This window comes from Oncorhynchus mykiss, chromosome 18, assembly GCF_013265735.2.
Source record: "Oncorhynchus mykiss isolate Arlee chromosome 18, USDA_OmykA_1.1, whole genome shotgun sequence".
NCBI classification, from domain to species: Eukaryota; Metazoa; Chordata; class Actinopteri; order Salmoniformes; family Salmonidae; genus Oncorhynchus; species Oncorhynchus mykiss.
Genome location: NC_048582.1, coordinates 51,743,428 through 51,757,725, shown reverse-complemented (window position 1 = coordinate 51,757,725; position 14,298 = coordinate 51,743,428). Strand labels below are relative to the sequence as shown.

The window sequence follows — 14,298 nt, the reverse complement described above, 5'->3', positions numbered from 1 at the left end:
ATGCCTCAGGACTACCTGGCATGATGACTCCTTGTTGTCCCCAGTCCACCTGGCTGTGCTGTTGCTCCAGTTTCAACTGTTCTGCCTGCGGCTATGGAATCCTGACCTGTTCACCAGACGTGCTACCTGTCCCAGACCTATTATTTGACCATGCTGGTCATTTATGAACATTTGAACATCTTGGCCATGTTCTGTTATAATCTCCACCCGGCACAGCCAGAAGAGGACTGGCCACCCCACATAGCCTGGTTCCTCTCTAGGTTTCTTCCTAGGTTTTGGCCTTTCTAGGGAGTTTTTCCTAGCCACCGTGCTTCTACACCTGCATTGCTTGCTGTTTGGGGTTTTAGGCTGGGTTTCTGTATAGCACTTTGAGATATCAGCTGATGTAAGAAGGGCTATATAAATACATTTGATTTTTTATTTGATTTGATGTCAAGTTACTTTAACTTTTTCCTTAAAACTTGTTTTCCTTAAAACTTGCTAAAGCATTATTGGTTAAGGGCTTGTGAGTAAACATTGTAATGTCTACACCTGTTGTATTCGGCACATGTGACAAATGCAATTTGATTTTGATCACAAACCTACATTCGGCCATTTTATGAACCAACTCACTTGTCTTGAGAAAGACAAGAACGGATACACACTCACTCACCCAGGTGACAAAGCAGTGGCCCACATCTTCTGGTAGCTGTTCATACTTCTCCAGCTCTTTGAGAAAGATACTGTTGAAAAAGGAGAGAAGAGGAGAGGGAGGAAGAGAGAGAGAGCGAGAGGATGTGAGCGAACACCATAAAAGCAGAGAATAACTCCTGTTAGTATACAAAGCTTCAGCACTGGAAATGAACCTGATAGTGGATATAGCTTGTTGTGGATGTACAGGGACAATGACTCAGGGAGCGGGACTTACTTGTGATGGAACTCATAGAGGTCCACCATGTTCCCGAAGATGATGTGTTCCTTGTTGACGATGCCAGGAGGGATCTCCTCTACCCCACTTGTCATCTCCCACAGGTACGTCTGGAGGGAGGAGGATGGAGAGAGGGGGTTAGATCACACACACGGAGGGGCCAGATATATCCGATCCATTGAGTCACAGCTGCTGCATTTAACGGAAATCTACACGGCAAACCTACATGTTATATGTGCATGTGTTGTGTTATTGGTCTTCCATGTTGGTCAGATGTTTGTCCACGTGTGTTGTGTTAAAATTTCACAAGGTGGCACCAGACAGTGGCAGCAGAATCCCACTATAGGTAAGGGGGCAGACAAAGAGAGAGACTAGGTTTACTTACGTCCGTACACTCCCTCAGGTCTCTCACATAGGTCTTCTCTGTCTGGATCAGCTCAGCCATGATGAACCTACATACACACAAGCGTGCACACACAAACACGGGCGCACACACAGACACGTGCGCAAACACAGACACGCGCACACACAGACATGTGCGCACACACAGACACGTGCGCAAACACAGACACGTGCACACACAGACATGTGCGCACACACAGACACGCGCACACACACAAATATGCGCGCACACACAGACACGTGCGCAAACACAGACACGCGCACACACAGACACACATGGTTAGCCTCTTTTGCTGATTCATATCATTATCAATAGAATACTTTTAGTCCCTCTGCTCTGTCCATTTACACGGATTAATCGTGTCAAAGTCGTGTCTAGTTGTGGCTGTTTAGTGTGTGTGTGTGTGTGTGTGTCCTGTAGTAGTACTGCAGTTGTAGTTATGACATGATGAGTGGGGATGACTGGTTGATTGGCTTTTGGGCTTGCTTGATTATGAGTGTCACTGATCTAAATCGGTGTCAGGAAGTTAAGAGGAAGTGATGACGTACTCCTTCCTGCGAGCGGACTTGCGTTTCTCCTCGTTGAGTTCGTGAGCCGCGTCTCTCAGCTTGACCTCTGACCCCTGAGGTGTGGCCGGAATTATGTCCAACTGGAGATCCTTACTCTGACAGAGAGAGGGAGAGAGGGATGGAGGGAGAAGTTTGGAGAGACATGGGGAGAGATGATTTACAAAAAATGTAAATCCCAAAAAGTATCCAAAAAGTACTTATAAAGAGCGTAGTTATTTTATTATTATTAGGGAAGGGACCAATGCTTCTGCTTAAAGCCATCTTCAGTGTGCAGAGATCATTCTTCATAATGGTTTCCAGCAACCATTATATAGACACCTCACCCCCCCCCCCCCCCACCTCACCCCCCCCCCCCCACCGTCCCAACCCCCTTGACTCACAGCCTTGGAGTTAGAGTCAGATGAGATGCCCAGTGCTTTCTCCAGACTGGTCCGGTACTTGTCCATACGCAGGGAGAAGTCTCTGTAGCGTTTGTCCACCGCTGTCACCCACTTCTTTATCTCCACAGCGTGACTATGGCCCTTATCACAGAAACCATCTGCTAGCTGGATCAGCAGCTTCACACGCTCTTTGGTTTGCTGGAGGGAGAGGGGGGAGGGATGGGGAGGAGGAGAGAGGGGAGAGAGATAGGGTTTGATTTAAAATGTGTAATGTTTGGTCAAAAACATGTATGACATGAATATGTGTGTGTGTGTGTGTGTGCGGCGCGTGTTCTTTTCTACCCTGGCTGTGATGTGGAAGTCTTCGTGCTCCTTCAGCAGCTCCTGTGTGTGGTGGATACTGGAGCCGGTGGAGGTGTGTGTTGACAGGTAGAACTCTCCGGTGTCATGGATCCATTCCAGAGCCTGGGGACACACACAGACCATTGAGGTGGACATTAAGGTAAAGAAAGAGACAGAGATTACAGATGAGAGGACAGAAACAGAGAATGGAATAGAGCTTTGAGTAAGAAAGACAAAGTGAGATGGAGGAAGCTAAAGAGAGATGGAGAGCTAAAGAGAGATGGAGAGCGCTGGAGAGAGATGGAGAAAGCTGGAGAGAGATGGAGAGAGCTAAAGAGAGATGGAGAGAGCTGGAGAGAGATGGAGAAAGCTGGAGAGAGATAAAGAGAGATGGAGAGAGCTAAAGAGAGATGGAGAAAGCTGGAGAGAGATAAAGAGAGATGGAGAGAGCTAAAGAGAGATGGAGAGAGCTGGAGAGAGATGGAGAAAGCTGGAGAGAGATAAAGAGAGATGGAGAGAGCTAAAGAGAGATGGAGAGAGCTGGAGAGAGATGGAGAAAGCTGGAGAGAGCTAAAGAGAGATGGAGAAAGCTGGAGAGAGCTAAAGAGAGATGGAGAGAGCTAAAGAGAGATGGAGAGAGCTAAAGAGAGATGGAGAGCTAAAGAGAGATGGAGAGAGCTAAAGAGAGATGGAGAGCTAAAGAGAGATGGAGAGAGCTGGAGAGAGATGGAGAAAGCTGGAGAGAGATAAAGAGAGATAGAGAGAGCTAAAGAGAGATGGAGAGAGCTGGAGAGAGATGGAGAAAGCTGGAGAGAGATAAAGAGAGATGTAGAGAGCTAAAGAGAGATGGAGAGAGCTGGAGAGAGCTAAAGATAGCTGGAGAGAGCTAAAGAGCGCAGGAGAGAGCTGAAGAAAGCTAAAGAGAGATGGAGAGAGCGAAAGAGAGATGGAGAAAGCTGGAGAGCTGGAGAGAGATGGAGAGAGCTAAAGAGAGATGGAGAGAGCTAAAGAGAGATGGAGAGAGCTAGAGAGAGATGGAGAGAGATGGAGAGAGCTAGAGAGCGATGGAGAGAGCTAAAGAGAGATGGAGAGAGATGGAGAGAGCTAGAGAGAGATGGAGAGAGCTAAAGAGAGATGGAGAGAGATGAGGAGAGCTAGAGAGAGATGGAGAGAGCTAGAGAGAGTGTGTAAATTGTGTGTGTACTTGTTTGGCGCTGCGTTCGAACACCACGTATTGCTGGCACTGGTCTAACCGTCTTTTCCTCATGGTCCAGAAATGGAGAACGCGGTTCTCTCTCTGTAACAACTCATTCAGGATGTCTGACCGCAACACAAACACAGAGATTACACTAATTAGATAGATTGATGTTTTGTGGTTGCTTTAGGAATAGGTAAAAGGTAGAATTACCACACAGTGTGTGTGTGTATGTGTGTGATACTCACTCTTGACCTGTTGTTCCGGTGCTTTGACATGGCTGAGCATCCCAGGCATGTTAACACTGTTCCTGTGCATGTACTTCAGGAACACATCAGCATTGCGTCTGGCCAGGGTACATGCCTAGAGAAGCACACACAGTTAGAGACATGGGTCATAGCTGTATACGTGTGTGTGTGTGTGTGTGTGTGTGTGTGTTCTTACCTTGAGGAAGGCCTCTTTCTGTTCCAGGTGTTTGCTGATCATGGGGGTGACGTGATCTGACTCACAATTAGGACCCAGTTTGTCAGCCCCCCCACACCAGTCCTCTTCCCTCTTATACTCCTGCTCCAGGCTCTCCAACACACTGCACACCTACAGATCACAACACAGGATTAAAACTACAGCTCCCATAATGCCACACCAGTCCTCTTCCCTCTTATACTCCTGCTCCAGGCTCTCCAACACACTGCACATCTACAGATCACAACGCAGGATTAAAACTACAGCTCCCATTACACACCACAGCTCCCATGACATTCCAGGAGGCTTTCCAGCACACCTACAGGACACAGCACAGGCTCCGCCAGTCTCCTTAACTGAAGCTAATCTACTAACGTAACTAGCTAGTTAGCTCTACTAGAGCTAAATGAACTTGTAGATGGCTACAGAGGTATTTACAGTGCCTTGCGAAAGTATTCGGCCCCCTTGAACTTTGCGACCTTTTGCCACATTTCAGGCTTTAAACAAAGATATAAAACTGTATTTTTTTGTGAAGAATCAACAACAAGTGGGACACAATCATGAAGTGGAACGACATTTATTGGATATTTCAAACTTTTTTAACAAATCAAAAACTGAAAAATTGGGCGTGCAAAATTATTCAGCCCCCTTAAGTTAATACTTTGTAGCGCCACCTTTTGCTGCGATTACAGCTGTAAGTCGCTTGGGGTATGTCTCTATCAGTTTTGCACATCGAGAAACTGACATTTTTTCCCATTCCTCCTTGCAAAACAGCTCAAGCTCAGTGAGGTTGGATGGAGAGCATTTGTGAACAGCAGTTTTCAGTTCTTTCCACAGATTCTCGATTGGATTCAGGTCTGGACTTTGACTTGGCCATTCTAACACCTGGATATGTTTATTTTTGAACCATTCCATTGTAGATTTTGCTTTATGTTTTGGATCATTGTCTTGTTTGAAGACAAATCTCCGTCCCAGTCTCAGGTCTTTTGCAGACTCCATCAGGTTTTCTTCCAGAATGGTCCTGTATTTGGCTCCATCCATCTTCCCATCAATTTTAACCATCTTCCCTGTCCCTGCTGAAGAAAAGCAGGCTCAAACCATGATGCTGCCACCACCGTGTTTGACAGTGGGGATGGTGTGTTCAGGGTGATGAGCTGTGTTGCTTTTACGCCAAACATAACGTTTTGCATTGTTGCCAAAAAGTTCAATTTTGGTTTCATCTGACCAGAGCACCTTCTTCCACATGTTTGGTGTGTCTCCCAGGTGGCTTGTGGCAAACTTTAAACAACACTTTTTATGGATATCTTTAAGAAATGGCTTTCTTCTTGCCACTCTTCCATAAAGGCCAGATTTGTGCAATATACGACTGATTGTTGTCCTATGGACAGAGTCTCCCACCTCAGCTGTAGATCTCTGCAGTTCATCCAGAGTGATCATGGGCCTCTTGGCTGCATCTCTGATCAGTCTTCTCCTTGTATGAGCTGAAAGTTTAGAGGGACGGCCAGGTCTTGGTAGATTTGCAGTGGTCTGATACTCCTTCCATTTCAATATTATCGCTTGCACAGTGCTCCTTGGGATGTTTAAAGCTTGGGAAATCTTTTTGTATCCAAATCCGGCTTTAAACTTCTTCACAACAGTATCTCGGACCTGCCTGGTGTGTTCCTTGTTCTTCATGATGCTCTCTGCGCTTTTAACGGACCTCTGAGACTATCACAGTGCAGGTGCATTTATACGGAGACTTGATTACACACAGGTGGATTGTATTTATCATCATTAGTCATTTAGGTCAACATTGGATCATTCAGAGATCCTCACTGAACTTCTGGAGAGAGTTTGCTGCACTGAAAGTAAAGGGGCTGAATAATTTTGCACGCCCAATTTTTCAGTTTTTGATTTGTTAAAAAAGTTTGAAATATCCAATAAATGTCGTTCCACTTCATGATTGTGTCCCACTTGTTGTTGATTCTTCACAAAAAAATACAGTTTTATATCTTTATGTTTGAAGCCTGAAATGTGGCAAAAGGTTGCAAAGTTCAAGGGGGCCGAATACTTTCGCAAGGAACTGTATCTAACGATGTTATTAGGGAATTACAACACCTATTAGAGTACTATCTCCCTACCTGTCATTACATAATAACCCATAACTATAACAGCCACAGCACCCCCTACCTGTTCGGAGGTCTTGTAGAAGGCTACAGAGGCGTTGACCAGCTTCAGCCTGTCCTCCATCTTCAACATGAGCTGCTGCCAGTGGGACGCTACGTTCTCAGCACAGTCTCTGATCAGGTCCATGTCATAGTGGTTGGCCTGGAGTAACGCCTCAGCCTTCTGCTGCACCTGCAGAGCACTCTGGTGGGTTTTCTACGAGGAGGAGAGCAGAGAGGGATGAGGAGAGACACAGAATATCGTAGCTCTGTGTTGCACCTTATAGTAGAGTTTTATTCTAGAATATCAGATATGTTTAAAGAAATGAGCGAGGGAAAAGGTAAACAGGAGGGGGGAAAGCCAGAGAAAGTGGGAGAGATGAAGTGAAATCTGAGCTTGTGAGATCAGGCTGGTTAAACAAGGCTAAAGGGATATAGAGCTACTGTAGGGAGAAAGAAACATAAAGAGAGAATATATATATATGTACTTATTGTTGTGTATAAAAAGGATGTGTGTTGGTGTTTGCGTCGCGGAGTGATGAGCTCACCTCGATGGCATGCTGGAACTGTTCGTGTTCTCTCTGTAGCTGTTCTGCTTCCTGTAGAGAACTGGCTGTGATCAGACCAGCATTCAGCATAGACTCCCCATTACGGATCCAGCCCAGGACCTGCACAGACCAGGAACCAGGATAGACGTTATCATGAGAGCATTTTAGTACGGTTTCCACTGGTACTTGGTTGGTATTTACTATGGTATTATTTCTACTGGTATTTAATAGGAAATTATGTGCTATCAATTGATGGTTTTGGTGTCATCTGTGTGTGTGTGTGTGTGTGTGTGTGTGTGTGTGTGTGTGTGTGTGTGTGTGTGTGTGTGTGTGTGTGTGTGTGTGTGTGTGTATACCTGTTTGACTTCGGCCTGCAGGTGTCGTAACTGTACACACTGCTCCAGGTGTCTCCTGTGTTGTTCGCCTGCGACGTCCAACTCCTGCTGCTTCTCATGGAGGAACTCCAGCAGGTCCTGAACACGAGTAGCCATGTCCACATCTCTGTCACACAGCAACTCTACACCTGGAGGGAGAGGACAGGGAGAGGACAGGGAGAGATGGGAAAAGAGAGAGAGAGGACAGGGAGAGATGGGAAAAGAGAAGAGAGGACAGGGAGAGGTGGGAAAAGAGAAGAGAGGGAGAGGACAGGGATAGATGGGAAAAGAGAAGAGAGGGAGAGGACAGGGAGAGGTGGGAAAAGAGAAGAGAGGGAGAGGACAGCGAGAGGTGGGAAAAGAGAAGAGAAGGAGAGGACAGGGAGAGATGAGAAAAGAGAAGAGAGGGAGAGGACAGGGAGAGGTGGGAAAAGAGAAGAGAGGGGGAGGACAGGGAGAGATGGGAAAAGAGAAGAGAGGGAGAGGACAGGGAGAGATGGGAAAAGAGAAGAGAGGGAGAGGACAGGGAGAGGTGGGAAAAGAGAAGAGAGGACAAGGAGAGGACAGGGAGAGGTGGGAAAAGAGAAGAGAGGACAGGGAGAGGACAGGGAGAGGTGGGAAAAGAGAAGAGAGGAGAGGACAGGGAGAGGTGGGAAAAGAGAAGAGAGGGTGAGGACAGGGAGAGATGGGAAAAGAGAAGAGAGGGAGAGGACAGGGAGAGATGGGAAAATAGAAGAGAGGGAGAGGACAGGGAGAGGTGGGAAAAGAGAAGAGAGGACAAGGAGAGGACAGGGAGAGGTGGGAAAAGAGAAGAGAGGACAGGGAGAGGTGGGAAAAGAGAAGAGAGGGAGAGGACAGGGAGAGATGGGAAAAGAGAAGAGAGGGAGAGGACAGGGAGAGGTGGGAAAAGAGAAGATAGGGAGAGGACAGGGAGAGGTGGGAAAAGAGAAGAGAGGGAGAGGACAGGGAGAGGACAGGGAGAGATGGGAAAAGAGAAGAGAGGGAGAGGACAGGGAGAGTTGGGAAAAGAGAAGAGAGGACAGGGAGAGGACAGGGAGAGGTGGGAAAAGAGAAGAGAGGGAGAGGACAGGGAGAGGACAGGGAGAGGTGGGAAAAGAGAAGATAGGGAGAGGACAGGGAGAGATGGGAAAAGAGAAGAGAGGGAGAGGACAGGGAGAGGTGAGAGAAGAGAAGAGAGGGAGAGGACAGGGAGAGGTAGGAAAAGAGAAGATAGGGAGAGGACAGGGAGAGGACAGGGAGAGGTGGGAAAAGAGCAGAGAGGGAGAGGAAGGCAAGGAGAGAGAGCAAGTCATTCCACTCCTCCTACAAAACGGGCTATCACAGTAGCTAATTTTCTGTGTGTGTGTGTGTGTGTGTGTGTCTGCATATCTGACAATGTAAGCTCTGTTGTGCACACGTGTGTACTGCTACTCACCAGAGGCCTGTACTTCATTGACGTACTGCAACAGTTCCTGTCCCTGGTGGATGACGTCAAAGGTCAGGTTGTTCATGGTCAGGGCCTTGTCAGCGTGGTGCTGGAGTCTCTGTTCTGCCAAGGTTAGGTCCTCTGTATCAAACTCACTCATCTGAACACTCAACTCCTCGTTCCATGACTCCAGGTCTGAGATGATCTAGGGGGAGGGAAAGAGAGAGAGGTAGGTGAGATATATAGACTCCAGGTCTGAGATGATCTAGGGGGAGGGAGAGAGATAGGTGAGATATATAGACTCCGGGTCTGAGATGATCTGGGGGAGAGAGAGAGAGAGATAGGTGAGATATATAGACTCCAGGTCTGAGATGATCTGGGGGAGAGAGAGAGAGAGATAGGTGAGATATATAGACTCCAGGTCTGAGATTATCTGGGGGGAGAGAGAGAGAGAGATAGGTGAGATATATAGACTTCAGGTCTGAGATGATCTAGGGGGAGGGAGAGAGATAGGTGAGATATATAGACTCCAGGTCTGAGATGATCTAGGGGAGGGAGAGAGATAGGTGAGATATATAGACTTCAGGTCTGAGATGATCTAGGGGAGGGAGAGAGATAGGTGAGATATATAGTCTTCAGGTCTGAGATGATCTAGGGGGAGGGAGAGAGATAGGTGAGATATATAGACTCCAGGTCTGAGATGATCTAGGGGGAGGGAGAGAGATAGGTGAGATATATAGACTCCGGGTCTGAGATGATCTGGGGGAGGGAGAGAGAGATAGGTGAGATATATAGACTCCAGGTCTGAGATGATCTAGGGGAGGGAGAGAGAGAGATAGGTGAGATATATAGACTCCAGGTCTGAGATGATCTAGGGGAGGGAGAGAGAGAGATAGGTGAGATATATAGACTCCAGGTCTGAGATGATCTAGGGGAGGGAGAGAGATAGGTGAGATATATAGTCTCCAGGTCTGAGATGATCTAGGGGAGGGAGAGAGAGAGTTGGTGAGATATATAGACTCCAGGTCTGAGATGATCTAGGGGAGGGAGAGAGAGAGATAGGTGAGATATATAGTCTCCAGGTCTGAGATGATCTAGGGGAGGGAGAGAGATAGGTGAGATATAGAGTCTCCAGGTCTGAGATGATCTGGGGGAGGGAGAGAGAGAGAGAGATAGGTGAGATATATAGTCTCCAGGTCTGAGATGATCTGGGGGAGGGAGAGAGAGAGATAGGTGAGATATATAGACTCCAGGTCTGAGATGATCTAGGGGGAGGGAGAGAGATAGGTGAGATATATAGACTTCAGGTCTGAGATGATCTAGGGGGAGAGAGAGAGATAGGTGAGATATATAGACTCCAGGTCTGAGATGATCTAGGGGGAGGGAGAGAGAGAGATAGGTGAGATATATAGACTCCAGGTCTGAGATGATCTGAGAAAAACAGAGAGAGAGTGGGACAAGAGACAGAGACAAAGACTGAGACAGGTGTGGATACATACAAGTACACATATAAGGAAAAACTTGCACACACACGAGGTGAGGAGACACACACACACATAAGGTGAAGATACACACATGAGGTGAGGAGACACACACACACACACATAAGGTGAAGATACACACATGAGGTGAGGAGACACACACACACATAAGGTGAAGATACACACACGAGGTGAGGAGACACACACAAGGTGAAGATACACACACGAGGTGAGGAGACACACACACACATAAGGTGAAGATACACACATGAGGTGAGGAGACACACACACACATAAGGTGAAGATACACACACGAGGTGAGGAGACACACACACATAAGGTGAAGATATACACACACATAAGGTGAAGATATACACACACGAGGTGAGGAGACACACACACATAAGGTGAAGATATACACACACGAGGTGAGGTGACACACACACATAAGGTGAAGATATACACACACGAGGTGAGGAGACACACACAAGGTGAAGATACACACACGAGGTGAGGAGACACACACACACATAAGGTGAAGATACACACATGAGGTGAGGAGACACACACACACATAAGGTGAAGATACACACACGAGGTGAGGAGACACACACACATAAGGTGAAGATATACACACACGAGGTGAGGAGACACACACACATAAGGTGAAGATATACACACACGAGGTGAGGTGACACACACACATAAGGTGAAGATATACACACACGAGGTGAGGAGACACACACAAGGTGAAGATACACACACGAGGTGAGGAGACACACACACACATAAGGTGAAGATATACACACACGAGGTGAGGAGACTGCGCTAAAGAAGAGACAAGGGTACTTCACAGGAACCACCTCTGCCACACACTCACGTCGATGGCGTCCCTCTCGAAGATGCGTAGCTGCAGGAAGAGTTCTAGTTTGATCTTCCTCTCCTGAAACAGCTCCTCCATCTGAGCCTGGGCCTCGTCCAGCTGCTGTAGAACACTCTCTATGTGGTTTATAGAGCTGTTGTGGGGAGTCTTGTTACTGGAGATAGCAGAGTCCCTACGACACGAGAGAACACACACACACACACACTGAAGAAAATACATAAAGGACATACACACACACCTTATTCGGTGCAGCGGTAATTTCACTGGCACTGCTTCAATCATTGTATAATCACACACACACGCGCACACACACACGCGCACGCACACACACACACACACACACACACACACACACACACACACACACACACAGGCACTGCTTCAATCATTGTATAATCACACACACACGTGCACACACACACACACACCTCTAATCTCTCACACACACACAGTGTTGTAGCAGAGTCCTGGGAGATGTTACACAATAAGCCACACTGTTATGAAACCAGCATTATGTAACAATACTCAGAGGACAGAATACACCAGGGATGGAGACATAGAGAGAGAGATCGCTTCAGTGTGTGTGTGTGTGTGTGTAGGAGGGCCAGGTCTCACCCCACACACTTGATGAAAATACAACCAGAATCCTGGTCAGAGCAGTCAAATACATGCAGCTCTTCTAACTGTCAACCTCCTACTCCTTCTCATCTCTCAATTCCAGTTCACTATGGGAGGATGCTGTTCTCTCTCCCTCCTCTGCCAGTTCACTATGGGAGGCTGTTGGTTCTCTCTCTCTCTCTCTCTCCCTCCTCTGCCAGTTCACTATTGGAGGATGCTGTTGTCTCTCTCCCTCCTCTACCAGTTCACTATGGGAGGCTGTTGATTCTCTCTCTCTCTCTATATGGGAGGCTGTTGGATCTCTCTCTCTCTCCTCGACCAGTTCACTATGGGAGGCTGTTGGTTCTCTCTCTCTCTCTCTCTCTCTCTCTGGGAGGCTGTTGGTTCTCTCTCTCCCTCCTCTGCCAGTTCACTATGGGAGGCTGTTGGTTCTTTCTCTCTCTCCTCTGCCAGTTCACTATAGGAGGATGCTGTTGACTCTCTCTTTCTTCTGCCAGTTCACTATGGGAGGCTGTTGGTTCTCTCTCTCTCTCCTCTGCCAGTTCACCTTGGGAGGCTGTTGGATCTCTCTCTCTCTCCTCGACCAGTTCACTATGGGAGGCTGTTGGTTCTCTCTCTCTCTCTCTCTCTCTCTCTGGGAGGCTGTTGATTCTCTCTCTCTCTCCTCTGCCAGTTCACTACGGGAGGCTGTTGGTTCTCTCTCTCTCTCTCTCTCTCTCTCTCTCTCGGAGTGCATGCTGGGAGTGAGTCGTCAAGCAGGAGTGATTGTGAGAACGAATGGAATTTTTCACTCTATTGGGTTTTGGTATGTACATATATATATATTGATTAGTTTAGTTGTTTTAAGGGTATATTGTTTAACTATCACTAAGCACGTATAGGGGTGGTGGGATCTTTGAGGTTGGTTTTTCGCGAGGGCACAACCAGCGGGTGGGGCTGGTTGTAATGGCCACTCGCGGAAGTGTAGAGTTTGAAAAACTTAGTCGGAGGCATGGAGTAAAAATTCCTGCTGCGGCTGGGTGTTCAGTGGAAGAATGTAGCTTGGCTGTGGGTGCTATCATTGGGTATGATAGCATTAAATTAGCCTCAAGGATGAATAGCGCTGTAGTGATATTCTTAGATTCAATTGAAAAGGTGAATAAGATAGTTGAGAGGGGTGTTGTGTTGCGGGAGACACAGACGCCGGTATTTCCGCTTATGAATCCGGCGAAGAAAGTTATGCTTTCTAACGTGCCAACATTTGTTAGAGATGAAGTGTTAGAGCGAGAGTTATCTCGCCATGGTCAAATCGTATCTACAATAAAGAAGGTTCTTTTTGGATGCAAATCTCCGTTGTTGAAACATGTCGTGTCTCATAGGAGACAAGTGCATATGATTTTAAAAAAGGAAGGAGATGAACTGAATTTAACGTTTAGTTTTAAGATTGATGGATTTGATTATGTCTTTTATGCATCTACTGAATCAATGAAATGTTTTGGATGTGGAAGAGAGGGGCATTTGGTGCGTAATTGTCCCGAGAATGAACGCGCTGAGCCTGGTAGTAGCTTTAGTGCGGGTGCAACTAACGTACCACAGCGAAGGGATGAAAATACTACAGGTGTAGGGGAAGAGAGAAGGTGGGCAGATGTGGTTGGAAAAGTAGGAGAGGAAGGCATTGTGGATACGGGGGCAATTGTGGTAGATCAGAACAAAGAGGGAGGGGAAACACTAGGTGAGATTGCGACTGCCGTCGCTGAGGTGGTGCTGGAAAATGAAATTGGAGGTCAAGAGGAGATTGAAATAACGGAAAAGGAAGTGGATGTTTTCAAAATACCGAGGAGTAAAAGGAAGAATTTAAGGGGTGGTGAAGGGTCTAATTCTAAGAGAAAGGTAGAGATGGATAACTCAGGTGAAGATGAACAGGTTGTAGAGATGGGGTTTTCTTCTGGGGAGGATAGCGAGAGTGAGTCATCTGACGCGTCACAACAATATAGTGAGATAGATGGGGTGGAAGGGAGGTATGGGATCGAGAAGATACGTCAATTTCTGAAGTTGACAAAAGGGAAGAAATATATGCAGGATTACAATGTAACTGATTTTTTCCCTGAACGTGAATTGTTTATTGAATCAGCAAAGTTTCTGATGTCAAAAATTACAGGGGGAGGTTTGAAAAGCCCTGAAATTGCTAGACTCAAGAAAGTGGTCACGAGGGTAATAAGTGATGCAAATTCTAAAGAAAATGAAAGAGTTCAGTTGCAGTTTTAACTCTGTAAAGAGATGTGGTGGCTGTATCTTCCTCTGTATTTTTTTCTTATCCATGAGCAGTTTTAAGATCTCTTCTTTAAACGTAAATGGGGCAAGAGATGTTAAAAAAAGAGCCATGGTGTATGAGTTAATGAGGGGAAAGGGAAGTGACATAATTTTTCTACAAGAAACGCATAGTAATTTGGAAAATTAAGTTATGTGGCAACAGGAGTGGGGGGGGACAGTGGTGTGTAGTCATAAAAACTCAAAAAGTGGGGGTGTGGTTATCTTGTTCTCAAAAGGGTTTTTGCCTTTGTCATATGAGGTTGAAGAGGTAGTTGAG

General features: G+C 46.7%; 1 protein-coding gene across 9 annotated transcripts in view; it reads right to left on the bottom strand.

Annotated features, from left to right (window-relative positions):
• Window positions 1–14,298, bottom strand: part of LOC110496473 (triple functional domain protein) — a 122,027-nt gene that overhangs the window by 31,739 nt on the left and 75,990 nt on the right. For all 9 annotated transcript variants that reach the window (XM_036953063.1, XM_036953054.1, XM_036953055.1 and 6 more), the window contains 14 exons: window positions 11,112–11,286; window positions 8,760–8,955; window positions 7,307–7,473; window positions 6,951–7,070; window positions 6,428–6,619; window positions 4,241–4,390; window positions 4,045–4,159; window positions 3,806–3,921; window positions 2,602–2,724; window positions 2,260–2,457; window positions 1,859–1,974; window positions 1,293–1,359; window positions 908–1,017; window positions 653–722 (listed from right to left, as the gene is read on the bottom strand). In XM_036953063.1, the coding sequence (XP_036808958.1) occupies window positions 653–722; window positions 908–1,017; window positions 1,293–1,359; window positions 1,859–1,974; window positions 2,260–2,457; window positions 2,602–2,724; window positions 3,806–3,921; window positions 4,045–4,159; window positions 4,241–4,390; window positions 6,428–6,619; window positions 6,951–7,070; window positions 7,307–7,473; window positions 8,760–8,955; window positions 11,112–11,286 (1,915 nt within the window). The remainder of the gene's footprint in view (window positions 1–652; window positions 723–907; window positions 1,018–1,292; window positions 1,360–1,858; window positions 1,975–2,259; window positions 2,458–2,601; window positions 2,725–3,805; window positions 3,922–4,044; window positions 4,160–4,240; window positions 4,391–6,427; window positions 6,620–6,950; window positions 7,071–7,306; window positions 7,474–8,759; window positions 8,956–11,111; window positions 11,287–14,298) is intronic.